This window comes from Halichoeres trimaculatus, unplaced genomic scaffold (assembly GCF_033239565.1).
Source record: "Halichoeres trimaculatus isolate MK-OKI-2021-1 unplaced genomic scaffold, fHalTri1.1 fHalTri1_scaffold_21, whole genome shotgun sequence".
Lineage (NCBI taxonomy): Eukaryota > Metazoa > Chordata > Actinopteri > Labriformes > Labridae > Halichoeres > Halichoeres trimaculatus.
In genome coordinates this window covers 8,609,245-8,620,460 of record NW_027437199.1, presented here as the reverse complement: position 1 = coordinate 8,620,460, position 11,216 = coordinate 8,609,245, and the positions used below count along the sequence as shown (strand labels likewise).

Sequence of the window (11,216 nt, the reverse complement as noted above, 5' to 3'; positions counted from 1 at the left end):
AAAAGACAAATCTGGAAGAAAATACAGGTTTTAATTCTGTGTGGATGGATTCATTTAAATGACAACTCACATTTTTTTCAATTTTAATATTGATTTTTTTCTTACCTTTTAAATGTAAAAAATGATTTTGTTTTTGAACATTTATTACATTTTAAAATTTTCTGAAATTCTTGCAATTTTTTTTTTTTTTAGAAATATTAGGAATATCAACATTTTTTTTAAATTTGCAAATTTATCTAAAATAAAAAAACTTAGACATCACATCTACTATTACATAAATTAAAAAATCTTGTTTGGATAATTTTTCAGTAGATTTTACCTGTTTATAGAATTCATAATAGTAAACACTTAATTGTCTTGTGAAGATAAAATAGATTTTGTGTCTCCTGAATGACTTTAATCCAGGTGAGCTGAGGCTTAACAGCTCCTATGAAAGTAAATGAAGACCCCTGCTCTAAAACATGCGCAATAATGAATAAAACCATGCTCATCATCATCATCATCATACAAAGAGCCTATAATCCTCATTGTTTAGCCTCAACAGTTAGCTGCTTGTCTCCCTCTTCTCTCTTCAGCTGTCCTATTAAAAAAAGTGTCCAAAATATAACTTAAAAAAACAAAAGAAAAAAACATGAAACACTTTCCATGACAGAGAACCAGGACATAACTTCTCTTTCTCCATCCATGATGTCCAGAATTAACCCCTTGATGCCTGTTGTTGCACATTTCCCACATGCCCTGTCAGGTCTTGATGCAGCTGAAATAATCTATGTATCTCATTATTACCTATTAATTCATATTCTACACAAACCAAAGATCATATTAGATCCACTATGTCACAGAATATTGGTAAAGGGTGAACTTCTCATGTCTTTATTTATAAAGTAACTTAGTTATAACGATTGTGTGTACAATACTCAAATTTACAATCTCCACTTAATTTAACATCTGTAAGAATGCAAAAACACATAAAAACAATTTACTTTAATAATTGTCAATCAATCCAGGCAGTAAGGGGTTCAACACCAGAAACTCGTCCCCTAAAGTCCAACAGCTGTTCTTGATCTTTGGCTTATTCATCTTTGTGTCTTCTTCTCTCCGATCCCCCAGGGCTCTTTGATTAGATGTTGTATATTCCAGGTCTGACCAGTGCACTTCTGAATAACAAGCTTGTAATAGCTATTAGTGCCCTTAACCACTTCAAGACATCTCTTTGTTTCCCTGTTTTGAATTTGTCCACCCTGGGGATGAAGATAAGCACATACATTATAAAAAGATAAATGCATCGATTTTAGACTTTGAAACTGACTTTCTACCTGTTTGAAATCCCACAGCATGTGAAAGCCCTTTGGATCTGTTTTGCACTCATACAGACCCGGGTCAGGTCCAGTGGCTGGATCCACCAGGCAGCGGTTTTTGTTGTATTTGTGAGATTTGATACCACCAATGTAGAGTTCCCCATCAGACATGTAATAGCAGTGCTGCACAAAAGAGCAGCACTTAGTACAAAACACTACACATAACCAGTCAGTCAGTTTGCAAACAAACCTGAGGATCCGAACCGTGGCAGTGATACAAAATTGGTGTGTTTCCAGGCACTGGGCCTTGGTCAATGCAGTGATCCATGGTCAATTCATTTTTCAACTGCCAACAGAGAAAGAGATGGTTTGAAGCTTCAGTCATAAATACTGGCACAAAGCCAGTTTATATTAATAAATATTTAATGATCTGACGTAGTTTGAGAGGAGCAACCCTGAGGAAATGCTATGATGCTTTATTCTGGTGAAACCGCTGATTTAGACATTTCATAACCTGTTTGCTAAGAGTGTCCACAAAAGAAGTCCCAAATCAAGCTCTCTGACCATGTGGCAGGCTAATTTAGATTCACTGAAGTCTTTTCAGATGAAGGTTCAACTCACCACTCCATAAGCTAGCACACCGCCCAAAGGATCCAGCGAGGGGTAAACATTATCCAGATACCACTTAAACGGCTTGCACTTCAGCTTCTCTCTCAGCTTTTTTCTCTCAGACACATCACCAAAATCTATCCCATGATTCTGTGTGAATCAGCAGGAAAGAAACAAGAGTAAGTTCAAGAAAATAATCTTTGTAATTTCTATAACATTTTTATAAATCCAAAGGTTTATATTCAGATCTTTTACCTCTAGGGGAATGCCCCAGGCAATGTTAACATTATATTTGTATTCATCCAGCCACACCTCTGCCACCCTCAGTGCGTTGCGTTTCACCATTGACCATAAATCAGGGAGGTAAGGCTTCTGTGCCCGTTCAATGTGAGCAACTTTAGAGCAAGGTATGACTTCGATGCTACCTCCACAAAGCCATACCTGCAAAACATGAAAGACAACTTAATAAAAAAAACATTTTAATCAGCCTACCTTATTCTGACTGGCAGAGGGGTTACATGTTCAGAAAAACTTTAAACTTAGCCTACCATTGTCATCAGGTTTGAGTAATTTCTTGGTCACCTGTAAACCCTGAGTTGGGATTCTTCTAACTTAGTTATCATGCTGCTGTTTGTCAGTTATACTGTAGACTGTTGATCTCCTGATCAAATAATGTTACTTTACATTACAAAAAATCATTCTGGCAAAACTAATAGTTCTCCCTCTGTTACTTCTGTACTCTTCTGGTGCTATTGAAAGGAAAGTACCTGAAGCCTCTTTTCTCGCAGGGCTACAAAAGGTCACTTCTAAATGAGCAAGGCTTCTACACGTACAGAAATTTAGCTGGACTATTTTAAAAAATCACTTTGAGACATTTCAAAACTCTTACCCGGATGCCCAGCTCCACATTTTCCCCACCATATATTTTCATTCCACCATCAAGGCTTCCGATCTCTCCGAAGAACTTACGATCAGCAACAACAATCCCCATGATGGAGGGGCTCCTGAGGGAAGAATGGAAGACATGAGAATTAGCATAAAATGAGAAATAAATCTCACATGGTTTTCTTCTCATTTGCTGAGCTTCTGGGATAACAGGAGGAAAGAGATTGATGGCATGACCAAAATATATTAATCTCATGTCTGACCTTTTCTATGATTAGTGACCAGCTACTGTCAAAGCTAGAAACTTAACTAACTTCCTCTAACAGGTATAGAGGGATTATTTGCTTATCAACAATGGTGGATGCGCACGCAACTTGGGTGCAGAAGCACTGCGGAGTATAATGGTTTGTCAACTGATGTGGAGGATTTAACCACCAAAAGACACGTTTTTAAACTTAATGTCATCACTTTGACGGACGGTAAAATGCTTCAAGGTTTGTGAAATAGCAGTGAGTGGACAGAAGAGATCAGCAAGTGGACAGACATTAGGTGGACAGACATTTTTAGCAGAGAAACCTAGTGTGTACCCAGAGAGGCAACACAACTCTCACTCGATGCTCATGACTGCATCATCCGTGGACACTTATCAGACTGTGACATACCAGGGTGTAAACATTGTTTCATAATATTCCCTAATTTGGTCATAAAATGGGTTTCTGTTAATCATAATTTATGGGTTCACTCAGTATTTACTGTTCATATTGAGTCCATGTTTGGTCAGAACCTCAGCCCCAAACCAACTTTTTCATTAAATAAACAAAGACAAATCTGTATTTTGAGTATCAGCAGTTATTATTGCTTGTTTGCAGTCAAACCTGGTTAACTAAGGTTGGATTACGAATACACATTCAATTACACACACGCAGACGTCGCTGGTGTATCAATGTAATGTGTGACCCTGTCAACTGGTGACTCTCGGCCGTTAATCACACGGCTGCCGTCGGCTGAAAGTCACCAGTTAGCATGGTTGCTACTAACGTCAGAACACCGGTTGCGCTGTAACGGTCGAAACGTGACAGAAGTCGCCTCTATTGTGTCGTATTGTTTTAGACAGCTGTCCACAGAAAAAACGTACATTATAATGTTTCTAACAGGTTGAATTTAGTGTCTAAAAAACGCTAAGTCGTCTGAATGAATGGAGCTAAATGCTGCTTCCGCGGTCGAGATGCGTGCGCATCTTCATGATGACGTAGACTGTTAATCCCTCTTTATCTTAAAACAGAAAAATCACATGTTGTTTTTGTAGCTGTTGCTTATCCTGTCAAAGAAAACTGGAAAAATCACCCAAATTTACAAAGTCCTTATTGACTTTTATTTCGTGTTAATGAAAAACAGAAAAACACTTACTTTGCTGGTACAGACTCATCATTTAAAGCTCTCCACTCAGGGCTGAAGGATTCGTACATGCACCATAGGGCCCAGTCAAAAGCTTGTGCGTAGGGTACGTATGGGATCAGTGTCAAGTCATCGTAATTAACTTTGTCAAACACTGGAGTCAGTACAACAGTGCGATCCTCCTTAATTCGAGCTAACAGTGGCTCTGCCCTGAGCAAACAAGATGAAATGTTAAGTACAGTTTGTTGTACAACACAGAAACAGGTAATCAAACTAATAGCTGAGAAAAACAAACACTTCAACCAACCACTGCACATGGACTTCAATGTGAGCATCCAAGATGGCTACTACATCCCCAACAGCAGCCCTCCACCCGGACAGTCTGGCCTGTGTGAGTCCCAGCTGCTCCGAGTGCCGGACTCTCTTCACCAGGCCTGGACGCTCTTCATGGATGGAGCTGATGTATTCATCAAGTTTCCCTTCCAAATCCTCTGTATGAGAAAAAATCTGATGAACTGAAAATTTGCCACTATTTCTTGACAATCAGCTAAATACCCAGCCTTCCAGAAAATGTCACTGAAATTTCTAATCCCCAAAAACCAGCACCAGAAGTTTACAGTGGATGTTCAAAGCCCTCCCTGTTTTATTCTTGCACTGCTTAACCTGTTTTTGGGGAAGCAGTGATGAGGTAAAAAAAAAAATTGGTTCAGGCAAATTACTCTGAGCCCATGCAGTGACTTCATCTACAGAGTTGCGTGTTTTTGACGCATGACCATTAAGTACTGTTTTTGGCAGTGTCTCTTTGGTACATTATTGTTGTATCAATTCCTCTGAATCTTTGAAAGAAAGTTTTTTTTTTTGTTGATTCTTGTGATCTTGTAACAGAAGTTTCATTCATTTTATATGCTGATGATATGATCCTACAAAGACTCTAAAGGTCTGTTGACTAACTAGCATGAAACAAAGTCTTTCATTTGATTTAAGGACAATTTCCACTTTGCGTTGCTGTTAACTATAACAGCAGCCTAATTTGGTTAATCTGTTTTGCTCTAAATGATCGTAATGTTCAACCCCTGAAAAGCAGGCTAAAAACCAGTCTACCTACTATTACTGCTGTGATCGTCCACCAGTATGATTTCTTTCAGCAGCTTAGCCGGCGTCTTGTCTATGATGCTGCGGATTGCCCTTTTGATGATGGAAAGAGCCTCATTCAGGTAAATTAAGATAACGCTGATACTGGGAAGGTCTTGGGGGTACTTCTTCTCAGCACACCTGTAAAGAGGTGACAGACATATCAGATTTGTTTATCATTTAAGAGGACTTAAACTTGTTTTCAGTTTTAAAGGATGATGGTAGAAATTACAGCACAATGTTGATTACTTGGTAACAGCAAAGTGAGATTGAGATTAAACCAAACCAAACAATGGAAAAGAGACATCTTCCTACCTGTTGACACGGTGGCAAAATTTTGCAGAAAAGTGTGGAAAAAAGTTTCACCAGCTTTGACAGTTACACTGCAGAAGATCTCAATCAGGATCAAATATGTGTGTTTTATGCTGCTTAAGTTAAAAATCCCCTGGTTCTTAAAGAGGGGCATTGTACTTTTTTCCCCCTAAACTTTATACCATCTGTCTGATTCCGATGTAGTAGCTTTGCACGCGTTATGGTTAAAAAATGTGCCTGTTTTTATCACCGTGTTATAGAAAAGCCTTATTTCACCCTCTGTCTTTAGCTACTTCGTGTTTTAAGGCTGTGTTATGCTTCCTGCGCAAGAGAATGCAAGGGCCTTTCATGCTTTTTAACACCCCGTCCGTAGGTGTCTATTTCCAAACTGCAGGGGGCAGTGTATCACAAATGTACGCCTACCCGAGTACTGAAAAAGAGTTGAATAAGTTTGGCTTTGTTTACAACATGACATATCTGTCCTGGAGATTTTTCCAGGTTCGTTAAACCGATTTTTCTTCTCTGCCGAGAGTGGCTGCAATTTCCAGCCATGAATTATTCACTCAGTTCTCACGGTGATCTCTGTGTGAAGAGTCATACAGATGCCTGTATTTCTGCACTTCGACTACTAGAAGATCCTGTTCTTCCGTCATCTTGTCCATGCGTCTCCATCCAGCAGGTTATTAATTTTTGACAGTGGGTGGTGCGGAAATTTTAAAGGGGCTGTGTGAGGGGCGTGGACCCTGGGACGCATCAAGCATTAACCAGCCTTAACCCTTTCAGGCTCAAATTACGTTTTAGTAACAGAAAAAAATCATTGGAATGTACTGTATCTGTATATATTCAGTATTCATCTTATGCAGTTTTGGTTTCAAATTTATGGAGGTCGGTAGTAAAACTTACATGAAATTGATGCCTTGAAAATCTCTTGGTGAAACCAGGGAGGCAGCCATGTTAAAAGTGACACAGCTCTGCTAATTCGTGGGATAATGGGAAACTGTTTGTTGCTAATGCACAACTATGTTCTGCAGTGGTACTTCTGAGACAAAAAAAGTCATAAAATGTGAATGTGGAGTAGTTAGGTAACTAGCAGTTAACTGTTGCAAATCTGCAAAGTCTGCCTTGAGAGGGTTAAGGCTCCCTGCGCCACAACCCTTAACTCCCCTTTTGGTGATCGGCTCTCTGGAGGCCTGTTTGGAGCAGAGCTATTGTCACACCCTGGTGTTTGAGGCCAACCCCCTCCCCTCAAGTGTTATGAACCAGAATCAGAAAATCTTTATTCCATGATTTCACAATTCCAGCAAGTCTCACGAAGATTTAACATGCAGCATTGTTACTTTTTGTGTTTGAAATACAGGAAAGCATAATGCCATCCCTTTAATCATATTTAATACACCTTTGGAGACTTTCATAAAAAGTTTTTAAATATAAAACGTCAAAGGTACCATTTCATCTTACTTTTTGGGTCTGGTGTCGGGGATCTGTCTGTTCAGGGGCAGTCGGTCACTGAGGAATGCGTTGTAGCCGTACATCTGAAACAACTTCTCAGCCTCCTTCTGCTCCTCCTCTGACAGACCATCGCCCCATTTCTTAAAGAGATAAGAGTTTGGGTAGAGCTTCCTCACCACCTTCTTCTCCTCTTCCTTTATCTTTGTTTTCTCATTTTCCTCTTTTTCTTTCTTCTCTATGTTATCCACAAGAGCCACTGCGGAAAGAAAGGAGTTGTTGATTCTTTTATTATTCTACATGTGAATAAAAGGAAAGATGATGGGAAAAGACACAAGGGGTTTTCCCATAAACTTTCGGTCCAAGCATGAAAATGATGAATCACCATTAATTTAACTCATGAAGGCCATAAACAGATGCTAAATACTTATTTCAGTCTGGTTTTAAAGCCTGATATAACACCTTACAGGAGAATTTAATGCCAATCTTAAAAAGTTTGTTCTACTCACGCAGCTTTTGGATGCTGGCTTCCATTTCCTCCATCCTATGAAGTATCCCCTGACTCCTGATGGAGTCATTCTGATGGGCTTTCTGGAATCTCTCTGTGTGGCTGTTGATCTGTCTCTTGATGGAGGTTATGTACAACAGAGCTGCAGTCCCAGCTAAAATAAAAAGTGATCCTTTAATCCTGCCAGATCTCATCCTGCTGCTTCTTTCCAAATCATAACCTCAAGTCGAACGAATGGAGGAGGAAGATTTCTCCTACCTTCATTTTCAGTTGCTCTCCCTCTTTTCTCATGTCAACACCCCTTCTTCACATACACACCCTGAGGTCCAAAATGTGTGACCTGATATTTTGACATTGAGCTTTGTTCAAGGATTAGTTTTGTATTTGTTTTAATTGGTGAAACAGAGGCCTTCTTATGACCTGTTTGTTTTTCCACCCACATGGAGCTTATTTAGTCGAACCGTTGTTGACAGGAGCTAGCATCAATACTATTACCTCAGTAACCTTTCATCCATGTTTACTGGAGAGGCCTTTGTTCAAGCAGCTTAATTTTTATTTTACATATACTTAAAAAAAAAAAAATTCTGAATTTTCTTGTAGTGAAGCAAAATCTGATTTTTTTTTTTCCAGCCAAAATGTGGACAGTGAGGAGAAGAGAGAAGTCAACACATGAAAATGATTGTTCTACAAAAATTCATCTGCTTATAAATTATATCATGGACAGTATTCACAGTCTTGACTCAGTTTTGACAAAGCAAAAGGCAAATAGTGAGAAACTCCCAGCTTTGTGGTGTGACCAAATGTGTCTGAACAAATAGATAACCCTCACCTGACCTGTGTAAGGTCAGGTGAGGGCAATTATTGCCTCTGTTTGCCTGAATGGGAAGTATGTGTGGGGTCCACATGTTGTGTGCGGTGTGATAGGTCTGGTGGTGGTTACTTGGGTGCAGTGTAGATTTGCAGTGACTATTTACAGTGACTAGTTGCAGTGATTATTTGCAGTGTAATGCTAAAGGAGAAACTCACTGGGTGATGCAGTGGGTTTGCAATAGGATCACCCCACAGTAAGTAGCCTGTCTAGGTATGGTGTTTCAATTGAAATTCTTATAACATGTTTTAGTAAGTACTAGTTTTTTGTTTATATTTATTCATTTTTTCTACAAACCCGTGGAAATAAACGATTGCTAAAATTACTTTTGTTACCTCTGTCTTTTGATATTTTAAATTTAGAATTCTAGCACTTAAACTTAAAATAAAAAACTTAATTGGTGAATCAAATGCATGTCCCCTCCTTCTCCTTGAACCTCTAAATTCGTTTTGTGTTGAAACATTAAAAAAGGGGCGCTCCCTGGCCTGAGGGTTTATTGAGACCTTGTGTATATTTAATGATGAGTCTGGTTGCATTAAGACAGAAACACCTCTGCTGCACTGATGACATGAACGTGACTTTAAACAATAAATCAACACCACACACCCTCCCTGTTGACTTTTCTACTTGGTGTCAACTAAAGAGATATCAAGGTAAATATGCAAGCTTGTTAGAGGGCCTGTGGGACGTGTTGAGGAACAAGAGGACACAGCTTCGTCATCAGTCCCCTGCCAGCCACCACCTCCACAGACCAGGTCCACAGGGTCCAGAGGGCAGCCCAGGACTGAGCTGACCTTTTCCACCAGTCTGTTCAGTCTTACTCCCTTTTAATCCTGTCTGTTAACAGCAGGTGAAACCTTTTCTCTGTGGTGTTGGTGTCCAGTGTTAGCTCCATTAGCCATGTCTCTGTGAGTAGCATGATGCTACTCTGCTGCCATTCCTCCTGATGCTGGGCTAGCATGGCTTAAATTCCCTATGATGAAGGATGGAAGGACAGGTTGATGTCTCTTTGGCGATTAGCCTCAAATGTTACACTTCTAACATCAAATTCTAGTTCTACCCATTAGCCTTTTTGTTACCCCTTAGCCCTTGGGTTTCAAATGCATGTCTCCTGATTCTCCTTAAACCTCTAAATTTGTTTCGTGTTGAAACATTAAAGAAGGGGCCTGAGACCTGGTGTATATTTAATGATGTGTCTGACCACATCACGACAGAAACACCTCTGCTGTACTAATGACATGAACATGACTTTAAACCATGAATCAACACAACACACCCTCTCTGTTGACTTTTCTACTTGGTGTCAACAAAAGAAATATCAAGGTAAACATGCAAGCTAATTAGAGGGCCTTTAAAAAAAAAAAAAACTATGTTATTTTGTTAGGACAGGGGAGTTAAGGTTAATTTTCTGCTGTGGAAAATGACACAGGGCAGATGGAGCAAGACAGTCAGTGGCTCACAGGACTTTAAGACAGCCTCAGAAGAACCAGTTAGCAGAACCAGTCCTGGAGTCAACAGGATAGAGGTCTTCAGTCAATAGAGGATCAGTAAAAGTCCATCAGAGACGTTAAGAACTGTTGATTCAGTTTCTACTGGTACACCTTTATATGTCCCACAACAGGGAAATTTAAATTGTAACAGCAGCATATACAAAAGTGCATAGCTGAAAAACGTGACAATGAGAATGTATCAAATTGAGCAATACGGTGAGAGTAACTTTGATGTACTATCTATCTATCTATCTATCTATCTATCTATCTATCTATCTATCTATCTATCTATCTATCTATCTATCTATCTATCTATCTATCTATCTATTCAGTGTTAGATCCATTAGCCATGTCTCTGTGAATAGCATGATGCTACTCAGCTTGCATTCTTTCTGCTGCTGGGCTAGCATGGCTTAAATTCCCTACAATGGTGGATGGATGGAAGGACGGGTCGATGTCTCTTCTGGATTGGAGATTAGCCTCAAATGTTACACTTCTAACATCAAATCCCACTTCTAGCCTTAGCCTTTGTTTTACCTCTTAGCCCTTGGTTGTTTATATGCATGTCGAGTAAAGGGGTGTCCCAGTTCTCTGTAGGGTGAAGGGCAAGGCATTCACAGCCCTTGAAACAAAGACAAACTGGAACCTTGCTTGAAACCAAGGGATATGACAAATTTCCCATGATATCCAGTCCTTTGCCACTCCACATAAATATTATCCATGTTTTGAATTGTAAGTTGTGTTTTAAAATTGCTCGTTATAACCATCTATGTAATGCTGCTGTAGTGATAGCAGCTAGAGCTAATGAGAGCTTCATCCATGTTGGACCAGGCTGACAAATTCACAGCAAACAGACGTCACTACGATGGACTGCATTTAATGAATGATTAGACAGCTAGACTGCATTCAGGAGCTGAATTAGCTTCATTAGCTATGATAAGCCAACGTTACGCTACCAGAAGCAACATAATAGAGCTTCTGAAAATTGTAACGTTTGTGGAATAGTCACTTTTCATATCTTGCCCCATTAAGCTATAGGTCTTAGTGAAGACCATCACTTTGGAAAAAAGTGTTTTGTTTGGAAGTGAATAAACAGTTTCACTCCCTACAATGCAGCCTGCAAACGTCAAGAGTCTATGACATAGCAGGAATAAAGAGGCGTCTTGTTTCTAAGAGATGTGCTTTTGCAAAAAGTTAAAGATTTGTATTTGAAGTAACATGCAATTCATGGTTGGTAAAAATTATTTAAAATGTGACAGTTTAATGGATTATTT

General features: G+C 39.3%; 1 protein-coding gene across 1 annotated transcript; it reads right to left on the bottom strand.

Moving 5' to 3' along the window:
• Positions 1-1,076: 1,076 nt before the first annotated feature.
• LOC141810688 (putative polypeptide N-acetylgalactosaminyltransferase 8) lies at positions 1,077-7,778 on the bottom strand. Its single transcript, XM_074698447.1, has 11 exons — positions 7,586-7,778; positions 7,089-7,335; positions 5,293-5,459; positions 4,495-4,678; positions 4,200-4,397; positions 2,797-2,911; positions 2,163-2,348; positions 1,920-2,057; positions 1,549-1,644; positions 1,317-1,481; positions 1,077-1,241 (listed from the first exon to the last, which is right to left on the bottom strand). Exons 1-11 carry the CDS (start codon positions 7,776-7,778, stop codon positions 1,077-1,079), a joined length of 1,854 nt encoding a protein of 617 aa, XP_074554548.1.
• Positions 7,779-11,216: the final 3,438 nt, after the last annotated feature.